Below are 26,459 nucleotides of genomic sequence, written 5' to 3'. Positions count from 1 at the left end.
ATATATATATATATATGTAAAGCATGGTAACTGAAACCTCACTGTACCTTACAAAATATTGGAAACTATGCATTTATTGGTTACTGTGTATTCATGGGAAAATAGGAAACAGGATGTTCAAAAGCACTTTCACACCTATATTACCACTAAATCTTAGTTTATTGGATTGGATTCAACTTTGTACAGAACCATATCATAAATATTTTCTTCACTTTTATATAGTACTTTAGACAGTTCTTGTTGCAACTGCTATACTGAGTAAACAAGCCAATAAATCATATCCCACACATTTTCAGAGCTGGGCTTCGAATAGACTAGAAAACATCCGCATGTCGACCAACATTTAAATATCTACCAAGTTTATTGGATTGTCCCAGACTTTCTACAAAGCCATAGCATAAACATTTTATAATATTTTAGACAATTCTCATTGTAACCATTATACTGTCAACAAGTTGATAAATCCTACCTCACTGTGTTTTCAAAGCAGGAAAAGTTCTGGGACTTGTGCTACAAAAGCTAATTTGATATTAACTGTGCTACTGTACTTTTGAGTACTTTGACACAGTTAATATCCAATGGTGATTCATTGCTTTATATTTGGCAGGTTTCTACTTCAGCTGCTAACAGTTGAATAAACACAGGAAATAGGTGTAAAAAGATTAGAAGAAACTCTTGGGAGATTTACTATGGAAATTAGTTGTCCATACTGTTGTCCATTTTGTTTCTTCTAGTTTCTAAGCCATCTGCTAGCAATAAAATAACTACAGAAAATAAGTGTGAAAAGGTGAGAAGTGTAAACCATAAGTACTATGAAATTTTGTGATAGATACTAACAATACTGTACATTTTATTTTGCGTTTGGAACCGTTATTTTTTTTGTTATACTTAGATTACTTACCTACAACCTGGAGAATCGAGTATAATGTTACAGTAAAGAAAATAACAGATAAAATATAAAGCTTTACTGAAAATAAAAATAAAAATGTTTGATATTTAATTACAAGTTTTTATTTTTCATTTGTTTTCACTATTTATTATTATAAAAGTAACTCAAATGTAAAAAAATAGAAACTTATTAGATAAAATAATGAAAGAAAAATATTAAAAATCTTCATGGGATATACATGCCAGTAGCTTGTGCATTACACCATTTGATGCGGTAATTTTCAACTTGTGTCAGGGTCTTTTTGGTCAGACATGGTTCAAATGTCAATAAAACAAAAATTCATAAATATAAATACACGTATACTGGTACAAGATTTAAGCTATTTAGAATAAACTTTTGTGGTTTCCTGTTACAATTTGCAGTTATTCTAAAATAAAAAAGGTAATTTAGATTTATTTCCTAATTTTTATGATGGTTACAAGGTCAGTGAAATCGACCAACATTATATAGAGTTAGCATTGATAAAATAACAGATTAAATATAAAGTTTTATTCAAAAAACGTTTGATTGTTGCCTAGAAGAATATAGAGAATACACAAATGAAACTTGATAATTTTAGATACATTTTTTTAAAAGTATGCATATCTTATCAAAAATTATAGTATAATTACTCTCATAGATACTTTCGTGGTTACTAGCTGGGTGGATCTCACCCAGCCTGTATTCGTAGGGTTAACAGATATGGGCTCGTTAATTGATTGAATTTGATTAATCAAATAGTACACACCCTTTCCAATTCTCCTTCCTGTACAAGAAAGAAAAAAGTGTGTGCAAACGTTTTAAGTTTTCAACTATTGTATTATCCTAACATGGTATTACTCTTTTTTTTTTTATTCATCCCATTTTTTTAAAGTAATTTTAAAATTACTCATTGGTCACCATTTGTGCATTTTGCAAAACAATTATTTTTTGCCTTAAAAATATATTTGCTACTAATTTGTTTTTAAAATAATCTGGACTTTTCCTACTAATTGAATGAATACCTAGTGTACTAAACACCACCATGCATTTGCCATTATGTTTGTTTTTAGAATATTATTCATCTGTGATAGTAAAGGATGTTTTCATTATTTAAAACATATCATGGTTGCAGTTAAACATAGTTAACTAGCTCCCAGTTAGCCAGTTTATTTATGTATGTTGCTTGAATAGGATAAACACAAAAATAATATTCAATAAAGATTTTTCATCAGAATATTTTGCAGTCATCTATCATACTTACTAAACAGTAAAGGTAACTAAACTTACCTGATTTGCTGACAATTTGAAAAATTCATGTTATAAGCATTTCAACTCAATAAAACTATAGTATATCTGTTAAAAAGTAAAAACACCATAATTTTGTACAAAGAACCAGATGGTACCTTTGATAAGCCTTTAGCAGTCTCCAGTCATGTGACTTCTTTGTTTAATACTGTATATATTCCTATGTCTAGGTGAATTACTTGCACCTGATGGTGACAAAACCTTCTCCAAACAATATGTTTTCTTTGTTTCTCTGTCTCTAAACTGCATAAGTTTACCTTATCTCTCAAGTTATCTGATGTTTTTCCATTCATGGAAGTTTCTCTACCTGTAAAACAAGTATAATTTAACACACAGATACTTTCACAATTCACAAACAAAAGGAACTTATATATTTACTCTACTCTGATGTCATAACATAATTCTTGCTCCATCCAATTATATTTAAACGTTCTTTATAGTTATTTATAGCTATGTTCATGTGGCACCTTAATCAGTCAAGTCCTGTATAAAAACTAAGAGAAATGCTTAAAAATCAAGAAGTGGATAATATATTCTTGAGGGTTGATAGGTTCTTAGCAAAATTAGTTATTTTTTGGAATGGACAGAAAAATTTTAAAAGAAAATTGACAAGTGGGTTGTTTTGTTTACTGGAAAACTCATTGCAGTTGTGCAGAAATGAAAGTGTGAACCTTTTTTTTTCTTGATAAATTACGCTATTGACAAGGGGATTGTTTTGTTTACTGGAAAACTCATTGCAGTTGTGCAGAAATGAAAGTGTGAACCTTTTTTTTCTTGATAAATTACACTATCAGAAAATGATGAAATATCAATTTTAAAATATTTTTCAGTTAAAATTGTTGAAATATAGTTAGAATTACTGTATAAAATTAACTCAAATTTGTGTCTCACAAAATTTTATCTACTGTCAAAAAATATGAAAAACCTAAAACAAACCCTATCTTCAAATTTCAGGTACAACAAGAGCAATCAGAGAGATTGCACACCCTTGTCCCCACTGCTCCTTTTTGAAATTGCATGCATTTATGTTGGATAATGTCAAATTTCACCTTTGAAAATTCAGAAAATCCTTCTCAGAATGATCAACGATCCGGATAATTTTTTGTTGTGTGTTTAGGATTCTTAGCCTTAATGTGCCCATGAAATATGGTACAACTCTGATCACACTTTACAGAGTTATTAGCCCTTAAGTCTGAAAATGCCCATCTCCCCATGATCAAAAATAATTCAAAGTGATCCAGACCAAACTTGTGGAGAACTGTCCCATACTGACTTCTCATCTCGTGTAAAATGTTTGTATACATTAGTCTTTTAGTTTTTGAAAACGTGCAGACAAGCACGTGGACCCAGTTGAAATACCCTCGCCCCCCCTCTGGGGGAAAGGGTAATAATTTAGAAATAAGTTACTTTTTTAATTCTAGACTTTCTAGAATATGTTTTATTCATGCAATGCAACTGCATTGTTTAGCATTTATGAACAATAAAAAGATTTATTATCTTATCACTCACCTGTTATAATAATACTGTGTACACTTTTCCAGAAAATGCAATATTGTTTTGCATGTTAATAAGCATGTTTATGACAATGTTGGGGCTTTAAGTGTTGTATCTGTAACTACACAGGTACTCAAATGTTTTGTAACCAACCAAGCAAATGAATAATCATAACTCATTTTATTTCTTAGGCAAACACATACTTTGCAAAAGTAAAAACGTAGAATTTTTGGATATTTTGTCAAGTAGCCTAAGTTTAAAAATTAAAGCCAAACAAAATAAAAATCCTATAACATCAATTTATTTTGTAAAATAAATCTTTTTATAGTTATAACATTGTCTTACAAAATTTGAAGTCCATTAGTGATTGAATAAGAATGAAACTAGAAAGTATATTCAGATGTTATAGTATTATTGTGTTAACAAGTAACAACACTTAACTTATCCACACTAGCTACAGTAACGTTTAATTTTTACAATGAAGGTGATAACAGTTAACTTTTTACCAAACCTATACATAATCTAAGCTGTAACCAAATTTTTGAAATGTTTTTCGTGAAAACACTCTTCCACTATTATAATAGTGTATCTTATGCTCAAAGAATGACATTATTATAATTAAGTGTGTTTAATAAAAATCTGTTATTTATCTATTGTAGTTACTTGCACTCAAATTCTTAACAAATCAAGTGCAAGGGGATTTTTATTTTAAGTATAAAAATACTTTTCATATTCTTGTAGTTTCCATATTTCATTTGCATAATGTCTAGTTTTTTAAGGTAAATGTTTATATTTTATTTATCATATCACTAACTCTAGCTATTATCATCAATGTACAATGCAAAGAAATAATTAAAGTTAGGAAATGGAAAAAGCAACATACCTTTTAATTTTTTCTACAATATCTTCAAAGATTTTCCTTCTCATAGACACTTATCTCCTCTCACATAACTTTATCCTGATTAAAGTTAAGAGAAAAGGAAACTGTTACTGGAAATACATTTTTGGTATGGTAAAATTTTAACTTTTGTTAAATTCGTTATTTTGGTTCTTTTCCTTTTCACATATAATCAACTTTTGATGTTATCTTTTCTTTTCCTTTAACACTTATTATTAATCTTGAAAGAAATCAACAGTGCCCTCAAGGCATATTGTAAAGGCTAATGCAGTCTACATTAATATGTGTAGGAGTGGTAATTCTGTTCAAAGTTTGTGGCATATACAAAAATTGTCTCAGCAGATGCACTAAGTAATAGCTTTTTTTGTTCAGTAGGGATTTATCTGAAATACACTTATAAGTGAGGAAAATGTTAACTTGTTTATGTCTCTCAAATACAGAAATATGGGACATCATTCCAGCTATTTTAAATTAGTGTTTTACTTAGAAATACTAACCACATCAAAATATAGAAATGGACTTTTTCATAAGTGTAATAATTAAATATATTTGTAATTATAATAAAGGTAACAAAACCCTAAGTTGTTGATTACTGTTCAGAACAGAAGCAAAGTTACTTGAGGGCTATCTGTTCTATCCATCTCTAATTTATAAGTGATAGACTGGGAAAGCAGGTAATCAACACCACCCACTGCCAATTCTTGGGCTACTTTTTACCAATGAATAGTGGGATTGACTATGACATCATAATGTCCCTGCAGCTGAAAGGGTGAACATGTTTAATGATGAGATATGAACCTGTGACTTTCAGATTGCAAGGCCAGTGCACTCACCATCAATCCATGCCAGGCCTATGAAATTTTGTATAAGAGACCTTGTAGTGAAGTTCCAAAATTATCTTAACAAAACTTTGATGTTGGCCCTGAGAATAACTCCACATGAAGAGTGATAGCATTAACAAATTAAAAAGAGAAGTAGGCCTACCAAACACTAGTTTATTTTACATTCTAAAGTGAATTAGTTTAAGTATTATTTAATAATAATTTTAAAGCACTTTTAATAAAAAACACCTCCTTAAGAACAAAAACCTCTGTAACCAAGTTTTTCCATCTTGAATTATATGACTTGAATGAAAACAGACTCTATGAAATTATTGCATCTGGTTAACAATATCACTTGATGGTGATATATGAAGATACATATGTAAATCAGTACCAGTATTTGTGAGTTACATATAAACCAGTGAAGGAAATAAATGAGTATGTTATGAAATTTCTTAAAGAGCCTGGAGCTGTTGGTTGAAGACTTTTGTGTGAAGCTTACTGACCAAGTCTCTGCCCCATTGAACTCTTACATGAATCAGTTTCCTGATATTAGGGTAAGTTTTCTACCTTATATTTTATTATGTTATTGTATCTGTTATTTTGTGTAATGTTGTAAATGTGCTATTGTTTCTTTTATAAAGAATTTAATAATCTTCATATTAGTTACAGTTGTGTAAATTGAAATTAGGTATTAAAATGAATATGTATTAATATCTTTATTGTATAGTACTTCTTTTAATACAGGATTTCTAGAATAATGCAAAAGAATTCCAATCACAGACACTGATATCTATAAGTCCACTTGTTTTAGGCCTAACATTAGTTAAGTCTATTAAGTACAGCTTATATTTGATAAAGAGATAAATTAACACTGCAACTTGTGTATGTTTTTTGCTTTAGTTTACTTCAGGCTAAACTTTACCATACTTAAAACTATCAATATATAAACTTATAATGTTATTCTATGACTTAATGCTAGACCTATTTAAAAACTTTGATAAGCTTTTAATGTGTTGTTTTACAAAATGTGTTATAAAATATATTTACACCCACCTTTTGCTTACATCTGTTAAAATGAAGTGCATGCACATCTGTATTTAGATAGTAAGGTGCACATCCATTTTTAGGACAGACAAAAACTGAGTATTATTATAATAGATATGTGCATGTGTTTATCTCTGTGTTTATGCCAGTAGTTTTTTTCATTGGCAGTAGTGTTCAACATGTATTCAAATCAGTGAGATTTACCTTTGAAATAATAAAGGCCTTTCCTTATTCAGTTTACTCATATGCTTTCAGCATTAATGTGGCTGAAGGTTCTGAATGTGTATGACACAATGCTAAGTATGCCTCAACTTTCTCAAGAGTTCCTCATTCTCCTACATTCTATGTTACTTACTGTACATGCATCATGAGAACATACGTAAGCTGTATTTTCCACTATAATACAGATTTCTTGTTGACAGTTATCCTGTTAGTTTTGCTACACTATGAATTTTGAAGTCAGTGCCTCTTTTAATATCAGAAATTCTTCAATTTCTCTGGAGATCTTGCTTGTACAGTCTGTCTCAAAAACTGTGTAGAAAGATCCAGTGGCCATATTGTCAGCTCTTATTGATCAGTATATTTGGGTTATTAATGCCAAATTATCTACTGATATCCCTAGCCTATTTCACAGTCATGTATATGCTCAAATTATGAAATAGTTGTCATTTTCTCATAATGTTGAACAAGAGCAATCTTAATTTTGCTTAGATATATTCATCTTTATTGTCTGAAGCTCAAGATTTCACAGCTAGTTCTAATCTTGAAGAAACTTCTGCTTGTTTGGTTTCTCTTTTTAGTTGCGACATAATGGCTCATAGGACAGCTATGAGTTTTTTGTGTTTTTTTTTCAAGTACAAACTTTTAGCTCATAGCTCCATCATCTCTTGACTAATTTGAGATCTAATTACAGTTTGGACTCAGGAGGTCATACCTTTTCAATTGATGTATTTGACCACACCCAAGGTCTCTCCCCTCAACTTGGATTTCTGTACTTGGTGAGGGGACCTTCTATGGAAGATTCTGTATTTTCAGTTACTTCCTCTGGGATCTAAACATCCACCCACTTGTTTGCCATGTGTGGCGACCCGTGAAGGGAAGGAGAGGATCCTGGTGTTTGGGTATAGTGCTCATGAAACCCTGGCGTTGATGCAGGGTCCTTGTTTGACATTGTAGTGCATCCTCTCATAAGACTCCATGGTGGGTGGGGTCAGTGGGCACTGAACCTTTCTCTTTTATTATGGATCCCCCAAATCCTAATAAAAAGTGTCAAAACTCTGCTAATCGGTAAACTACCATGCCTAGAAGACTCTGAACAGCAGGCCCCACCACAATATGGACCTGTACCTCGCTTTCTGATCCTGCATTCACTGTTTGATGAATCTTTAGGGCAAATGTCTCCCTTTTTTATTCAGAAGGGATTAGAGGGGCTTGCTGGCTCTCCAAAGTCAGTCAAGAAACTACGTTCTGAGGATACCTTGGTCGAAACATCAACACCAAAACACAGTGAACTCCTCCTGAATTCAAAGACCATTGGGGATATACCCACTGAGATTACTCCCCACGCTTCTTTGAATTCCTCATGAGGAATTATTGTCAAGAGGGACTTGAAGACCATCTCCGAATCAGAGATCCTTGCTGGTTTCTCCAGGTAAGCAATTTCAGCAGTTCAAAGGATCTCTACTTGTCAAGATGGAATTATGGTGCCTCATTTTGTCATTTTCCTCACCATGTCCACCTGCCACTGTTAAGGCGGGTTATTTGAATTGTAGGATACGGTCGTATATTCCTAACCCTCTCCGATGTTTTCAGTGCCAGCGGTTCGATCATTCAAAGACATCTTGTCAGGGGTTCTGTGACATGTGCTCATTGTGGTGGCAAGGACCATGATGATTACGAGTGTGAATTGGAGCCTCACTAATTGTAGTGGTTCCCACCCCTCTTACTGTAGGTCTTGCCCTAAGTGGGTGGAAGAGAAAGAGGTACAGCTTTTGAAGACTATTAATAACATTTCTTACCCTGAGGCTCGGAAGCTATTGTTCCCTACTCCATTTCGGACATATACCACTGCACTAAGCTCCACTGCTACAGTGAGGGTGCAGACGGACCTTTTCATGCCTCCAAGTCTTTTTCACACCATGTGAGGGGTCTTCTGACCTCCATGGATAATAGAGTTGACCGGTCTATGTCTACTCCAATACCTGTCCCCACCATTCTTTCCAGTGACTGCCCGAGTCAACCTCCTTGGGCACCAGCCTCCAGTGTCTGCTCAGGTCCTTCTTTGGCCCCTAGATGCTGGACGATCATTTGATCACGTCCTCAATCATTGGATTCTTACTCTAATGACAGAGATCTGCCCACTCGATCAAGGGCAGGATCCAAGGAAGTCCATTGACCTTCATCTAGTAAAGACAAATGGCGTGGCCATAAACCGAAGGGGTTCTCCACTTGGAGGTATGCTTCCCATCCCCTTTCCATCTTGTTCTCCAATGGCCAGGAAGTTGCTGATGCTCTTCATCACAGCTTTTCTCGTGCTTCTAGTACTTCTGTTTCTTCCTCTGCCTTTTTGGCCATCAAGTCTTGGGCCAATCGTATCTATGACTATAATCGCCCCTTTACACTGGTGGAACTCAAACTTTCTCTTCTTCAGTCGGACCTGATGATGTTCATTATGAGATGCTGCGCCATTTCTCTCCTGCCTCTCTTGCTATTCTTCTGGTTATTTTTAACTGGATTTGGCAGGAGCATGTTTTTCCTGATGCTTGGCACCAGGCTTTTGTCCTCCCTTTCTCTAAACCTGGGAAGGATCCCAAGATTCTTTCTAATTATTGTCCCATCGCTTTGACTAGTTGTCTTTGTAAGGTTTTTAAAGAGGATGGTTAATGCTCATCTTGTTTGGTTCCTCGAATCGAACACGTTCCTCTCACCTACCAAGTGTGGTTTCTGTCGATAGTGCTCCACCGTGGACCATCTGATTTGACTTGAAACGTCGATCAGGGAAGCCTTGTTTCTGTATTCCTTGATCTCGAGAAGGCTTATGACACTACATGGAGGTATGGTATTTTGCAGAACCTCCACTCCTATGGGTTGCATGGCAATTTACCCATTTTTGTTCAAAACTTTTACTGAACAGGCAATTCCAACTCCATGTGGGTTCAACTCTTTCCCGTTCCTTTCCACAGAAACTTGGAGCCCCTCAGGGCTGTGTCTTCAGTGTCAAACTTTTTAGTATTAAAATTAATGCTATCACTAAGCAACTTCCTCCGACTGTTGCAAATGGGTTCTATGTCGACGACTGACACGAGATGTGGAAGTCGTCGAACATGAGATTTATAGAGCAGCAGTTTCAGACTGGCCTCAATCGATTATTGACGTGGACCACTGCAAACAGATTTACACTTTCTTTTTCCAAAACTATTTGCATGCATTTTTACTGCCAACAGGGTCTCCACTCTGATTCCAAGCTCTGTCTCGGTGATATAGTTATTTGTGGGGTCCATGAGGTAAAGTTATTGGGGGCTTATCTTTGACCGTAAGCTTAGCTTCATTCCGCACATCAAACAGTTACGTATCAAGTGTGCAAGGGCTCTGAACATCCTCTGTGTCCTATGTTCTATGCTCAGGATCTATCATGCCCTGGATCAGTCCAAACTGGACTATGGGTCTTTGGTCTATGGTTCTGCCAGGACCTTAGCCTTGAAGATGCTGGACCCCATTCACCATGTGGCACTTCAGCTCTGTACTGGGGCTTTTTGCACCTCTCCAGTCCCGAGTTTGTACACTGATTCCCACGAACCTCCTCTTTACCTCTGTCATTTGCAACTTTCTTTACAATATGCTACCAAGCTTCGATCCTTACCACAGCATCCCACCTGGGATTGTGTCTTTCTACCTCAGTGGGCCATGCTCTTTCAGAACAGATGGTCTGCAATTCCTCCTTTTGGCCTTCGTATCCGGGCACAACTGGCTCAATTGGGTCTGGCATTGGATGACATTGCTGTCTCCAATGATCAGCCCATTCCACCATGGCTTATTACTATCCCTTCCTGTGACCTTTCCTTGAGTCATCTGAGGAAGGTGGATACTCCTGATTGGAAGTTTCCACCTTTTTGCTAAACATCTTTTGAGCCATTCTTCTCTTCCTATTTACACGGAGGTTCGAAATTATGTTATTCTGTAGGCTATGTCATGATTTGCTGTGGCTCAGTAGTTGCTTGCAGGATCCCCTCGACAGTTTCTGTGTTGCTGCTGAGTTGTATGCTATTTCTCTTACCCTGGATCATGTAGAAGCTATGCAGTACAGTGATTGTACTATTTACACTGATTCTCTTAGCTATCTACTGGCCCTGGAATCACTTAACATTAGTTCTCACCCTGTTCTCAACGATATTCAACAACGACTGGCCCATTTTTCTCTATCTTCTGTTTACATCCAGTTTTTTTGTATACCTGGCCATGTCAGTATTCATAAGAACGAGCTCGCTGACACCGCAGCTAAGTCCGTCTGCTCTGATGCCGTCACAACCATGCCTGTCCCCAACATGGACTATGGTCCTGTCTTCAAGGCGCAGCTTTGTGCCAATTGGCAGTTGACTTGGGGTGAGCAACATCATAACAAGCTTTTTCAGATCAAGCCTTCGGTTGGTCTTTGGCCATCTTGCTTCTGTAAGGATCAGAAGGAGGAAGTTGTCCTGGCAAGGCTATGCATTGGTCACAGTTTTTTTCACCCATCATTTTCTTTTATCTGGTATTGACCCACTAATGTGTAGCCATTGTGACACTCAAATCACAATCGCCCACATTTTACTCTTGTGCCGTCGTTACGACCGTGAGCGGTGGCACCATTTTAGACACGTGTTTTGTAAGAGTTTACCCCTGACGTTGGACAGTGTCATTGGCGATGGTGACGTTGTCCGACTTGATTGTATTTTTAATTTTTTATGCACTACTTGCCTTTTTAATTGTATATATATATATATCTTTTATCCAAATTTTGGACATATTTTGGTTTTATCTCGCTGTATTTTTACATTTTACTCTAATTTACTTTCACTGTTTTTACTGGTTGTTTGGCGCAGATAGCCTCGTTGCTTTGCACCATAAAGCACCAAGCAAACAAGCCGAGATCTCGTAGATTAATTTACTCTAATCCTGCCCAAAAAACTTTCAATTTGAGGGTAGGCTGGTAGAGATCCTGATGAGTAATAAAATTGATCAAGTATATGCATGTTCCACACTTGGTATTGCTGGTGCACAAAAATGTAGCTAATAAAAATGAAAAAAATGTCTCTCAGATTAATTTCCTCTAATCCTGCCTAAAAATTTTTCATGTACCATGGCTATTGAGGATTCCCTCTTTTTTTCTCAAGTATAGTCTATTTCAAATCTTGAACCAATCTAATAATAAAGAAAAACATGAACATAATTACATGAAGCATTTATTGGACATTTTTAGAATTCCATCTTCAGGTTTTCTAGAGGTACTGAAGATAGAATTCTGAAGATTCTGAAACATCTAATAAATGCTTCATGTAATTAAGTTAGTGTTTTTCTTTATTATTAAATTATGTTTTCCAAAAAATGAATTGAACCAATTTCTGTTATGTATAAAACTACTTGTGTCATGTCAGATGATTCAGTTCTTGAATCTTTATAACTTCCAGTTCTTTGCTGATGCTTTTAGAAATCAGCAGAATGTTGCAGGTCTTCAATTCCTTTTGTTTATTCACCACTTGATCTTTTAGTGAGGTCATCTTCCACTACTCATCTAATTTCTTAAGTTCTTAACTAGTTATTGTGGATGAGGGGAGTCTTCCATTATCAGTTTTCTTACCTGTGTGCTATGACTTGTCTCAGTTTTAGGTTTTCTTTTTAGTGCAGTTATTAGTTGTTAGCTGCTCTCATCCTTCTGATGGAAAAGCAATTAAGCAAGGTGGATCTTCTTGGCCAATTTATTAACTCTTATGTTCTGGATGAATCCTCCAAGTGGACTATTAGGGATGGGATTGTCTCAGATCATCTGTTGATTTATGAAATCTTTGGGTTCAAAAGTCCTTCAGTTTGATCCTTACCTTCATTTTCATTGCCCCCCCTCTTCTTTCTGTTCAGTCATTGTCTTTTTCTTCTGATCCAGTTTGCTTACACATTCTGGATTAGGAAATCTCAGATCTCCTTCAGAAAGGAGCAGTCAAAATCATTTATCATGTTTCTCCAGGTTTTTATTCACATCTCTTTGTGGTTCTGAAGAATTCTAATTGCTTTTAGTTGTGCTGTTTTTAATGACTTATATAAGTTGTCGAACATGTTATATGTAATGGCGTTAGCATATTCAGCGACTGGTCTGATGTACATTTTGTAAATTAATAATATGGTTTGGGCATTGCAACCTTTTGCATAGCCACTTATTTTCTTTGATTTATTTTCTTAATGATTTGCATAAAGTGTGCATTCCATGTGAGTCTGTTGGTGAAGGTTAAACCTAAGAATTTAATTGAGTTAGTAAACTTGATTTCAGTACTATAGAGGATGAGCTTGAGTTGGTTAACTTTTTTCCTGTTTCTTTTGAGCATTCTGCTGAATATTATGGCTTGTGTTTTTAAAGGATTAAGTAAAATATGCCATTCTGTTATCTCTTGAATGTAGTCTGTTGACTTTCATCCTAGTTCTGGACTCTGCTTAAACCCTTGAGTGATTGCATCTTTCGCTTGTAGTGGTCTAGGCTTTCTGCCCATGGGTTCAGGTTTTGATAAACTAGTGGTACTTATGGTTCGCTTTCTGGTTCCCTTTGCCATCTCATAGCGGGTATTTCAGAAGTAAGTCTACTTAATTGGAATTTTACATGATTATAATAAAAATTAATTTCAACTTGGTACAAATCCGTGAAATACATTTGCACCTATCTTTCTTCAACCTGTAGATTTATGGTTTTCCATAACAACTGCAGTTGAGAAATCAGGATCATGGAGATAAAAGTCGGTCTTGGTCCTGGTTCTTCCACTTCTGGTCCTATACTTAAAATTTGATGATCCATTCCTACTGACTTATTTTTTTTAAACCTTTTTTTATAGTTGAGGAGGAAGAAAGATATTTATTTTCTCTATTAGAAGATCATGAAAAATACTCAAATTTCAAGTTTAATTTTGCTTAAAACACAAAAAAAATAAGAGTTTACTGACTTGATATTAAAAGTTTATCTGATATCTGTCTGATTTCTTGGGGTTTATCAAAGGTAGCAAAAACAATAAATTGACAGAAATTTCAGTTTTTATACTTGGCATACATTGTTTTACACTGATACATGTGCTGATGTAATTTCATATTTTTATATGAATTTTTAGGTGTTTCAAAAAATCAACACCCAGCAGTGGAAAATTAGATTATGAGTCTGTAGGGAGCATGTGCATGTGTTATACGTATTTTATTCTTGTTTCAAATAGGTGTCAATGTATATAATTCAGAGTTTTGTAGTCTATAATAATGATAATTAATTGTCTAATTGTTTTACTTCAGATTTAGGTATTTTATTTTAAATTATGGTTTTATAGTAATTCTGTCTGATATCTTGGGGTTTATCAAAGGTAGCAAAAGCAATAAATTGACAGAAATTTTAGTGGTATAAATTTTTTAAAACGTGTTACCATTCACTTTAATTCCTCTCAACCTTGAAAAAAACCCTTGATCCTACATTGTTTAACAGAGGAATGTAACAAGGATTGTTTTTGTATATTTTTGTTTCATTTCAATGCACCTGAACATTGGTCAATCAGTCCTGGTTTGAAATAGTCTTCAAATTGTATTTCATTTGTTTTCATTCAAATGTAAGACAAATATTCTTCCTCTTCAATTATAACAAATAGTTAAAATGAAATAAGTTTGTAGCAAAAGAAAATCGATTGGAATCAGTACTGAAAGACTGACTTTTAGTAATATCCAGACTATGGTGGGAAAGCAGAACTGAGAGACTTTCTCCTGATGCATGAACAATGAGTAACATGGAAGGTGGAAGAGTGAGGACTATAGGTAAGTTGACAGTTGCTCTACATTGTGGGAAGGACATTCAGAACTCTAATCACATTTTTTTTTGACAGAATGAGAGCAAACTCAACAGTGAAAGGCTTTTAGTAGTTCAGAGGAGGTAAATACCTGTTTGAAATACATTTAATTCTAAAAAAAATTATTTTTTTTAGTCAAAAATAGCTAAACGAAACAGAAAGATGGTTGACTACGACAGCAGTAGGCATAATTTAGAAGCTCTGTTACATTCTGGTAAGAAAAGAGATGAAATGAAAATAGGAAAGGTGAGCTCTTTTTTTTATATTTTTGTTGTTTAATCCACTATTTCTGAAACCATTTTTCTCTTTCATACAGTCATTAAAGTGTTGATAGTTGTTGCTGTTAGGTTGTATATAATTTTATTATTTGTTATACATATACTTTTTGTTGTTTAATCCACTATTTCTGAAACCGTTTTTCTCTTTCATACAGTCATTAAAGTGTTGATAGTTGTTGCTGTTAGGTTGTATATAATTTTATTATTTGTTATACATATATTTTTGTTGTTTAATCCACTATTTCTGAAACCATTTTTCTCTTTTATACAGTCATTAAGGTGTTGATAGTTGTTGCTGTTAGGTTGTATATAATTTTATTATTTGTTATACATATATTTTTGATGTTTAATCCACCATTTCTGAAACCATTTTTCTCTTTTATACAGTCATTAAAGTGTTGATAGTTGTTGCTGTTAGGTTGTATATAATTTTATTATTTGTTATACATATATTTTTGTTGTTTAAACCACTATTTCTGAAACCATTTTTCTCTTTTATACAGTCATTAAAGTGTTGATAGTTGTTGCTGTTAGGTTGTATATAATTTTATTATTTGTTATACATATATTTTTGTTGTTTAAACCACTATTTCTGAAACCATTTTTCTCTTTTATACAGTCATTAAAGTGTTGATAGTTGTTGCTGTTAGCTTGTATATAATTTTATTATTTGTTATACATATATTTTTGTTTTAAACTATAATTAAAATCATACCTTGTGCCTCCTCCTTTCTGTTAAAATATAAACATATTAAAAGGTATATATTGTAATCTTATATATAACAATTTTTTTATCTTTCTAACCTTATTAAAACCATAAGTCTAAAGCCATACATTATTTTTCAATTTAGTAAATTTAAATGTTAAATTTATTTTTTGAAAATATTGATGACAATTTACAGCGTTCAAGAGTGATCTTATTTAATTTTTTTGATTATATATTTAAGTACTGGCTCCCCAGTGGTACAGCAGTATGTCTGCAGACTTACAATGCTAGAAACCGGGTTTCGATACCCGTGGTGGGCAGAACACAGATAGCTCATTGTGTAGCTTTGTGCTTACCTTCAAACAACATCTTAGTACTATTTTTTGAAATTTAAACATAGATTATTTGTCTGCTGTATCTTTAGTTGTTATGCTTTTTGTCTTGAAATATTAGTAATTTTTTAATTTGATTTTTGTATTTTTACTGTCCACTTGCGGGACAGTGGTAAGTCTATGGATTTACACCACTAAAATCAGGGGTTTAATTCCCCTTGGTGGACACAGCAGATAGCCTGATGTGGCCTTACTATAAAAAATACACACACATATTATTTTTACTTTTTTTTTCATGTAATAAAACTTTTCCCTTAAAGATTTGAAGAATATCCTTGAACATATATCCTTCAAAATACTTGGATTTTGTGTTCAAAAGTGTATTAACCTTGCTTATAAAATGAAATAAAACTTAAGAGATGGTCCAGTAAGAATAGATATATTTTAGAATTCATGAACCATTTGGAAGAGGAAAATGGGGAAGAGTTATATGATTTTAAGGCTAAAATAATGGGATTATTTTAATGCTTGATTTTTATAAAGTGCTTTAGTATTATGCTAATACTTGTAAGTATACATTTATTTGATGTAGATATTCTTGAAGTGTGATACTAGAATTACCTTGAGGCTACAGCTCAGCTTTATGGTTACTTTATCAATAGATGCATATATTCATGTTGAGTGTACTAGTACAGGATTTGTAAGTAGTTACCCTTTAATGTAGATTATTTTTATTGTTAAGAGTAATACTTTCAATGTTATTTTAATTTTGGTTGCATACCTTTGTAGATAATTGATTCATATTTACTAGTATTTTTTTTTTTGGTAATGAGAGGTCAGTTTTGGTTTCATATAACACAAAGCTACACAGTGTGCTATTTGCACTCTGTCCACTCTGAATAATCAAAACCTGGATTTTAGCATTGTAAATCCAGAAAGTTAATGCTGAACCACAGAGGATGAGAGGTCACTATGTTGCTATTTTGAGTTTGTAGTGGTTACTAATACAGAAAAACAACTTTTTGGCAACTAGAGAAAATTTAAGACTAGAGTTGAAATATCTTAAACTAGGTACAGTTACCATGCCTTTTGTTTATCTGTATGTTGTTTTAGGTATTTGAAAATATTTAAAATACTGCATGTGATAGACAAAGTTGACTTTATACCTAGAGAAACAAAATGTTGATTTAAAGTATTTTCATTAAATAATGCACTGACCTTTGTTCTGTCACCTCATTGCATTTTATTTTGGCTTGATCATTTATCAGCTGTACATTTTGAAAGGCAAGTTAGGTCTAGATTTGCAACCAATTACCCAAGAAATTACACTATTTAGTTTTCAAATAGCTAGCTATATGAACATAACTGGTGTTGTCATTACAGCTGAGATAATAGTCTCAAGTATGCTGATTGTAGTGTTTGAATCATGTGCAAGAAAATATTTTGTTTTTATAGCTTATATGAAGGGTAAGTAATTCAGCAAAGAAAAGTAAAACTATTAGGTTTATTGATATTTATTGAATTATCAATTATAATTACATTTCAAACTAGTGTTCTGTTTTAATGCTTCTGTTACAATTATTTCATAATAATTCATAGACTGCATTTTTAATGCATCACGTGTAGGCCAGAGAACACCTTGATGAAGCCAAACGTTCATATGAAGTTCTTAATAAAGAACTGCACGATGATCTACCATCACTATATGACAGGTGAGTTTTAAGTTATAGCAACATTTCTGTATAAAAATGAGAGAAAAAATGTGTAGCTAAGAATATAGCCTTTTTAAAACTTCAAGTAGTTTAATATATTTTCAAGTTCTTATATTTGTGGCTTCCATTTTCTTTTCATGGTGAAATAATGGCCATTTACCTGAAGTTGTGTTGTTTTTGTTTATTATTTACATGTGTTGCTGGAAAATTTCTGAAAAGAATCTTTGATTGTATATCGTGAATGATTTATAAATCATATGTACCACTGACTTTTTTAATATACCACCAGAAATTGTAAAAAAAAAGATGATGCTTAGAGAACCATTGTAGTCCTTTCTTATATAAACTTCCTTCACAGTTTTTTGCATGCATGTCAAGTCTGCATTATTGATACCAGTTAATTAAATATTAAAAAAATTTAATTTTAACATATATTTTTCATGTTTCTAAGCAGGAACTTTTATAGCATTTTATCTTTAATTAGAATAACAATCAATTGTTAAAAAATGTTGAAAATGCTTTTTATATAAATTATTTACATTAACGTCGTGATGGATGTTAGCAAATACCAAACTTCAAAGGATTGAATGAGGTAGACACTACAATTTCAATTATCAGTAATAATCTAAAGTCATTTGTTATATCTATAGTTGTTTTATATAAAGGGAAATAATGACAGATCTCATTATATTTTCAATAGAGTCTCAAACAATGAGTGATGTCCATCATTCCTTGCTTCATACTCTAGTGATGATTGTTTTTTTGTGTTTTAATGCTATTTTATTCATATCTAAAAACCTATAAACAGATTTTAGATTAGTTCTTTTTGGTAGCTCTTTTTAGCCTTAATGTAAAAAACAAAAACTACTATTCTGGTGCACATTACTATCCAACATGCAACTACCTGTATTAAACAAACTGTCATGTCCAACTTATCTAATTTTATAAATTGGAATGTAAAAAGACAATGTCGTAAGTATGTATTATTACTGTTATCATATTGATGCCATCATTAACACTGCAGTGGAAAAAATTACTTGTTCAGTCATTCTAGCTTTCTATATGGTTTTGTAATTAATTAGCACCTATTATTGATGTCATGATGGGCACTGCAGCTAAAATAATAATAATAATTTGCATCCCTAATGACTTACAAATTATTTTGTGTATGAATAAAATTTAGCATTTTTCTGCATATTGGCATGTTTAATTAATAACCATTAGTTTGAGATGATTTGCATCCATACTTATACAGCTCTGTATAAGTACAGGGTACAGACATTTTTCACATATATAAATCACCATACCAGTGCTGTAAGTATCCAATATGAAGAAAAACTTCCTGTCTGTTTGTGGACATATATCCTTCTAAATGAGTACACCTATCCAGACCAAACTTGGTGGGTTAACTTAGTAGTCCAAATTCACAATCAACATTCCCATATATTAAAAAATAAAAATATTTTGTAGAATTATTACTGCAGTAGCTATTATAAATAAAACTCAGACCACAACAAAATTCTACAGGTCAAAGATCGTAAATAAAATATTGAGCATTTTGGTTTGTTTCCCCACAATAACCAAAATATACAGTAATAAAACATCCAGCTACAATGTGTAGAATAAAGATGTTGATGCTATTTAAGTTTCCTGTTCTTTTTTTAATTCACATCATTTAACTTCCAGTTTATACTAGGGTTAGAATAAGTGCTTAAGCCTGAATTAGAAAATTATTTCATAATTAAAATATCTTTAAGGATATTTCTTACTTTTTAATGTAGAATATAGTTTTCTGTAGAAGAAAAATTCAAGAATATTATCAAATGTAATGCATTAAATGTACCAAGCTCAGATAGTAGAAATCTTAATCACATGTTTACCATCTTTGCTATTTTTGCCCAGTTTCTCAATTCACCTTCTACACCTCTTCATTTCGGATCCACTTCTCTTGTCTTGCAACAACTTTCTTGGAGGATTAATGCTACTAAAAACTCATACAGAGATTTTGCTCATTTTTAACCAATTTGTGTGTATTTTCTGCATTTTCAAGGGTAAAGAGACAGAGGAGTGTTGTCTCCTTAAAATAACCTGTAAATCTTTTAAGGTAAGACACTTAAAGTACACTATAAGAGCTTAAAAAAGAAAGCCCAATATGGACTGAACATTCAATTTTACTTGTAGACTTTCATTGTAGGGTTTTCACCAAAGGCAGAGTTGAGTATCCAATTTGCCTCTCAAAAAACTTAGTCAAATTGCACATCTACTTAATTTTTTTATAAGGCACCTAAAATAATAGTATTGCATAGGAATGCAGAATATAATAAATTGTTTACCAATGTAATGTCATGAAGCAATAGTTATAAAATTGTCACAAAAATGTGTTGTAGAAAATATAACAAAGTTTGGCCACTAGATATTGTTATGGATAAAAAATGTATTAAACATTTAACTTCACTTAAACTGCTATAATGGGAAATTGTACTTTGATAGGACAAAGAAAAAGATACACAAAGAAATATTCTATATAAGTAATCACTGATATATCTAAAATATAATAAGATATGACGGCAAAATGTAGTTTAGACCACCAGGGATCTAGTAGTTACTATTTGGGAAGGGTTAAATTTAAATTTTTTGAAAAATCTGTAGAATAATTGGAAATAATATTGCAGGTTTTACTGTAAACTAATGTATTTCTAAGTTTTGATAGAAAAAAGTTTTCTTCTACAACTAGGAGCATCATAAATCAAAACAAACTAAATCAGTAACATTGTTTTCACCAGCATTATAAAAGCTGAAATGTTCAATTTCAACATCTTTCACAGAAAGGTTTATAAAACATCTGAATCACTGTAGATTGCAAATTATGGTTGTAAACTTTCTTTCTAACATTTCTCATATTAAATGGATATTGAAGAGATTATAAAAAAAGGATATTAATAGGAATTGGAAGGAAACTTGCTTTGGTGGTGTTACTACTTTAACTTAAATTGCCATCATTGCTAATAAATATACTTTATTTCATGCAATTTCACCACACTTGTGTTTTTTAAATGATAGATAGATGAATGTATATTTATATCAGTCAGAGATCAGCCAGAAGAGTACAATTGCTGAAACCAACAATCACAATCATTTACTAAGCAAAATTAGGTGAACAAAATAGGTGTTCATAGTCTTCCATACAACAGACATACGCTAAATGGTTAATGGAAAGCAAGCAGGGAGAAATAGTTTGCTTCGGACATGACATTCTTACAATGGGAAGTATGCTGCAGAGCCATTTTCAAGATGCACGGTCAGCAGATATAGCATGATGTGGACTGTAATAACATAGTGAGGTTCCAAGCATATTCAACCTTTACAAATGTATAAAATGAATAAAAAATCGAATTTTAATGAAATTTATATACCATTAAGACTGTAATAAATCATTTAAATATTAATTTACCCATGTTGAGTTTTAAAGAGAAATACTGGACATTACTGGAATGAAAACTGATTGTTATTAATAAAGTAATAAGGTCAGTAAAAAAGCAAAGATTGCAAAATTTAATCCTCTAGATTACATTTATTTTAAGCCTATGAATTATTAAAAAGAACTTTTGAGTGAAAGTAGAGAAGATCGTATAATAATATCAACCACACTTTATCTGCTATATCTAGTGCCAAAAAGGCATTCTACCCACTACCAGGGTTCTTCAGGTCAGTTGGGATATGACAGAGAAACAGTGGTTGAGATGCTATTTATATTAGCAAATTGCATGACAACAACTTAACAGTGTAAACTAGGTTAATTTTGTGAAGTGTAATTTTATCAATGTTCATTTTTGGTTTTGAAATGACAAGATGTATAGAATATAAACACAATCAACTCAACACTATCATACAGGTTTTTAGCAAGTTTTTTTATCTTTTACTTTACAAAAAAAAAAGGCAAGTTAAAATTAAAGGTGTAGATTGTATTTTTTTACTGTCATCATTTTTAGGTGGTATACATGCACCCATCTTGTGTCACATTTCATATGTTTTTAACACAGTTAGAATGTCAGTGAGCTCAGGTATAGTGTATGTTACACAAAGTTATCATTAGATCACTGACTGGTATATAAAAGTGTCAACTTTGAATGGATTTTACTAAACGTTTTAGAATGTTTCTCAAGTAGAGAGTAAGGTTGTATCAAAAGAATTGTCAGTCATTAATACATCTTATCTATTATTTCAAGTACATCTCTATATGTACTTGCTTATTTGCCTGCTTAAAATTTCATATGTGAATTGTAAAATTTTATTGGGTACATCAGTTTGAATTTAAACATGTTAATTTGTTGCAACTTTTATAAGTTATATCCATTCTTATTCAGTTTTATAAATATAATTAAATATTTTTTTTATTATTATTGTAAATATCTAAGAATTATTCATGCATATAACTCCAAAGATAGTTCTTTCCTAAAACTAAGCTCCATGATGGCTCAGCAGTAAATCTGAGGGCTTTTTAAACCAAAAGTCAGGTTTCAAAACCTATGGTGGGCAGAATACAGATAGTCCATTTAGCAACTTTGTGCTTACTAACAAAAAAAAAAACCTTTAAGTCAATTTCAAACCATTTTGTGACACATCAATTTTTTTCCCAGTTTCTGTCTTGATATTGGTTTTCAAGTTCTTTACTTTTCATTCCATGTTCCCAAAATGATGTAATACTCTAATATTAAAGGTGCTAAGAGGGTACTAGTGTTGATTGTAACCTATTCAGGAAACTTACACTGCTGTTTGCCTTTTTTTGTCCAAGCCTTTTGTAATCCAAAAATATGGATTACAAAAAATTGGTTGTTGCACTTTGATCATTTTCAAGAAGTACTAATTCTAGATGGTATGCTTTTATAAGAAAATGTTAATGCATGTGTGTGTGTATAAAGATTTTATTGTTCACATGTGACCCTGATTATTTATATGTTATGCTAAATACTTTGAAACAAAGTTTAGTTGTTTTTGGTATTTGTTAGATATTTGTCTGAAAAGTAAGTGGTTTATCTCACTGTATGTCTTGTTTGTGTTTTGATATTTGATGAAGAGTTCTCATTTTATATTGCTTAATTTTTGTTATATCTTTTAAGCTTTTTTCGAAAATTGTTTTTATATTATTTCACATTATTTGTTGCTTTTTTTTTTTTCAGAATGTTTTTTTTCTTAAGAACTAATTGATTTATATTACAACATATATTGTGGCTTTTTAATCTTTTTCTGAAAAGTCATTGGTTTACATTGTTTTCTTTACCAGCCGTATTCCATTCTTGGTAACGAACCTCCAGTCTTTCTTCGCAGCAGAAGCTGTCTTCCATGGGGAATGCACCAAAGTGTATACACAGCTGAGTGACTTGATGGAAAGGTTAGGCATGGAAAATCAGAAAGGCAGTTACAAATCAAGAAATTCATGGAAAATACACACCACTAAAAAGTATGTTATTTTTAAGTGATTGTAACTTTAAGAAGCTAGAATCAACACTCACCCACAGTTAAAGATGCACACAAAACTATTCTGTAAATAAGCATTGATATGATGGCAAAATGTAATTAAGACTACCAGACTAAAAAGACCAATAAGTTTTCAAAATTTTTTCTAACAATTTCTAGACACCAGGCAGATTCAATTTTTAAAGTTTTTTTTTGTCACTGTACTAAATGTTCACTTATTTTAGAATCAAATGACTTTGACCCACTCTCCTAATTGTCGCATTGACACTGAATGCATTCAGCCCACAGTGGCATTTGCATTCTTAGTAAAATTAAACTACTGTATTATATTTAGTTGAAAAACAAGTTTCTTTTAAAAACATGTTCTGTTGATATGTCTAACACTTATATTTATAACGTTAGTTCATCCTCTTCCATATTATTTTGACAGACCTCCCACGACTTTTTGAGTTTGTGATAAGTTCTTAACATAGTGTGATTTTTCAACTTTTCTAAACATACAAGTAACTATGAGTGTTATGCCATTTTAACATAAGCTTGTGTTCTTCCAAAAAATATTGTGTTTTTACTCTATTACCTTTCATATAAACTTAATTTTCAGTTAGTTAGAGAATAGAAGGAGACATAGCTATTCTTTGTTACTATTGAGTGGTTTATGTCATATTGGATTTGTATTAAGGGCAGGGTAAAAGCAAGAATTTTCTGTTTATTTATTCACTGATAAAGTGTGTAGTTAATAATTAAAGTGTTATGTAATAATATTCTCCATTCTGTTTTTAATGGTGTATTTGTTTCATTAATACATGAATTCTTTATATGCGTGCTGGATACTAAAAAAACATCTTGATCATGTGGTGATCTAGGATACAAGTATATAAGTTACTTAGTCTGCAAAACGTCATATACATTATTAAGAATTGCATTATTTTTTTATCACTATTCATTGTTTTTTTTAGTTTCAACAGACTCTTTCACTGAGTAGAACATTGTGATATTTGATGATACCCAATAAATGGTAGAGTAACAACATTTATTATACTGAGTAGTCTCTGAAGAGATACCATTCCTCCAATATGATATCTTACCTCTTCTCAAAAACTGGCTTTTCTTGACTAGCACTGCTCTCTATCGTTGCAAATTTTCAATGCACGCCACTAGCCTTCCACTTCCTGCTTCTGCAAATCCACATGCAAGTGATTATGCAGCGGCTCTCCACCAATACGTGTAACACCGTTCCTATCATAACCAGTGCCCTCTTCACATCTGCACTCTTTAATCACTTCTCGATTAGCAGTAGTACTGTACAGATGTGCTGGTATTTGCTTGCAGATTTGTTGACATTTTCCATTATACTGCTAAATTAGTTTTTCTGTACTATTTATTTACATTTTCACGGTTTGGTATTTAAAAGATTTCTTTTTGTTTTTCAGACTTTTGTTATTTTTTCAGGGGACTTTTGCTATTGTATTGTGGAACCAACTCTGTGGCAAGTTGTGCCTGATCAGGAATATATATATATAACTTTTTTTTATGATGGTGTAGGTCTTCCAATCTCAAAGTGATTAACAAGTGCAGATGTGAAGAGGGCACTGGTTACTATACGAGCGGTGTTCCACTCCTATTGGTGGAGAGCTGCTGCATAGTCATTTGCATGTGTATATGCAAAAGCGGGAGGTGGAAAGCTAGTGGCATGCATTCAAAATTTGCACCTATAGAGGGAAGTGCTAGTCGAGAAAAGCTATTTTTTGAGCAGAGGTATTTATCAGAAATACATTTTCAGTGTAGGTAAATGCTAACTTATGGAAATAGCCATGAAAAGTGTAAATGAAAGTAAATGTTTTAATAACTTATATTCCAAGAACTTTAAAAATAGAAAATCAGTTGATAAAGTATTCAAATATTAGAAAAAACATTTACCTTGTTTGTGACTCATTATGTGCAGTATCTTGCTCATCAAAATTGAACTATTATCTGATTCAAGTGTTATGTTATATCATTACAAGAACTTTAAGATACTAACTGTTGCATAATATTTTCATATACTGTGGTGATTTTTTGGCTTACTGAAATGTTTTCCCAGAAAACATTTATTTACAACTTTAAGATAAAGATATTTAAACAAACAAGTGAAATATTCCAGCTGACAATTATGAGCCTTAAACAATAACACTGTATATACAAGGGGCATAGAAACTCAGTACAGCTGATACAGCCATGGCTATGCCACTTTTTTCAAAATTTTAAAACATAATTTTTTTTTGAAAATAAGTTTGATATTTATATATGAATAAATATATGCACATACACTTGCAGTATGCACCAGTCCCTTTGTGGAACTAAAGAATTCAGTGAAAGCATTATCATATATTATTAACTACCATATGCAGTTCTTTCAGAACAAACTGGCAGTTGAAAAATCACTGGCTACTACGGTGACAGCACCTGGCTAAACCTTATTTTAAAATGCTATCATGCATTCTAGATCTATATTATTTTTGTAATTATTATTTCTACAATGTATGTCAAGTGGCAGACAGTTATATATGATATTAATATAATTTTATTAATAGTGGGCTACCTGTGTCTGATAGGCTATCAAGAACTAGAAGTCTAGGCTTGGCTGAAATAACCATGGCCAATCATTCACCATGCAGACCTTATGATAGATCATACTTACAAGCTATGTGCAAGAAACTGTGGGATGGGGATTGAATGCCCAGTATTTTTCATGTGATTTGATTAGCTAATCCCAGTATATTAAACATACTGGATTCACCTAGTTTGATGACATATGCCATTGAGCTATAAGCATAAAGCAGCAAACTTTTGTGCTCAATGTTATAGCAAAAAAGCTGGTGATAAGTTAAGACATTAAAGATAATGGAGATTTAAAATTTATTTCGAGGTAATAGAGATGTGTTATCCAAGTAAGTTGTCAGTGTGTCTAGTTAACAAACTGAAAAGGGACAGACCTGAGCTATTGGTGGCAGTTTACAATCTCCATAATGCAAGTGAAATTTTAGTGGTATTGGTCAGTTTTATTGATTATGACAAATTATTTAAATGCTCTTGTAGAAAGTTTGACTAACATTCTGTGTATGTATTATATGCCATTTCACATGATATTTTTAAGGTGTCTGACCTTTGATTGTTTACCTTTTAGCTTTATAATGAGACAACTGCTTAAGCAATAAAAAATATGGTAAAAGTTTTAGCAAATGTCCTGAATTTCTAAGAATATGACAAGATTTTGGCACAGCATTTTCTGCCAGTACACTTTAAATATTTATTCTGGTACAGCCTGACATTGGGCCGGCATGGCCAGGTGGATAAGGCGCTCGACTCGCAATCTGAGGGTCGCAGGTTCGAATCCCCGTCCCATCAAACATGCTCGCCCTTTCAGCCGTGGGGGCATTATAATGTGATGGTC

The 26,459-nt window shown here is 32.5% G+C and overlaps 1 protein-coding gene and 1 long non-coding RNA gene across 2 annotated transcripts in view; one reads left to right on the top strand and one right to left on the bottom strand.

Moving 5' to 3' along the window:
- The window catches only part of LOC106468518, a 100,197-nt gene that overhangs the window by 47,606 nt on the left and 26,132 nt on the right, over nt 1-26,459 (top strand). The window contains exons 5-9 of the mRNA XM_022396852.1: nt 5,890-5,985; nt 14,662-14,772; nt 17,469-17,554; nt 22,836-23,012; nt 24,460-24,515. Of these exons, the coding sequence (XP_022252560.1) occupies nt 5,890-5,985; nt 14,662-14,772; nt 17,469-17,554; nt 22,836-23,012; nt 24,460-24,515 (526 nt within the window). The remainder of the gene's footprint in view (nt 1-5,889; nt 5,986-14,661; nt 14,773-17,468; nt 17,555-22,835; nt 23,013-24,459; nt 24,516-26,459) is intronic.
- The window catches only part of LOC111088042, a 20,818-nt gene continuing 18,545 nt past the window's right edge, over nt 24,187-26,459 (bottom strand). The window contains exon 3 of the long non-coding RNA XR_002612663.1: nt 24,187-24,198. This is a non-coding gene — a long non-coding RNA (uncharacterized LOC111088042). The remainder of the gene's footprint in view (nt 24,199-26,459) is intronic.

Source organism: Limulus polyphemus, unplaced genomic scaffold, assembly GCF_000517525.1.
Source record: "Limulus polyphemus unplaced genomic scaffold, Limulus_polyphemus-2.1.2 Scaffold3037, whole genome shotgun sequence".
Classification (NCBI taxonomy): Eukaryota; Metazoa; Arthropoda; class Merostomata; order Xiphosura; family Limulidae; genus Limulus; species Limulus polyphemus.
This window is presented reverse-complemented; position numbering and strand designations above follow the sequence as displayed.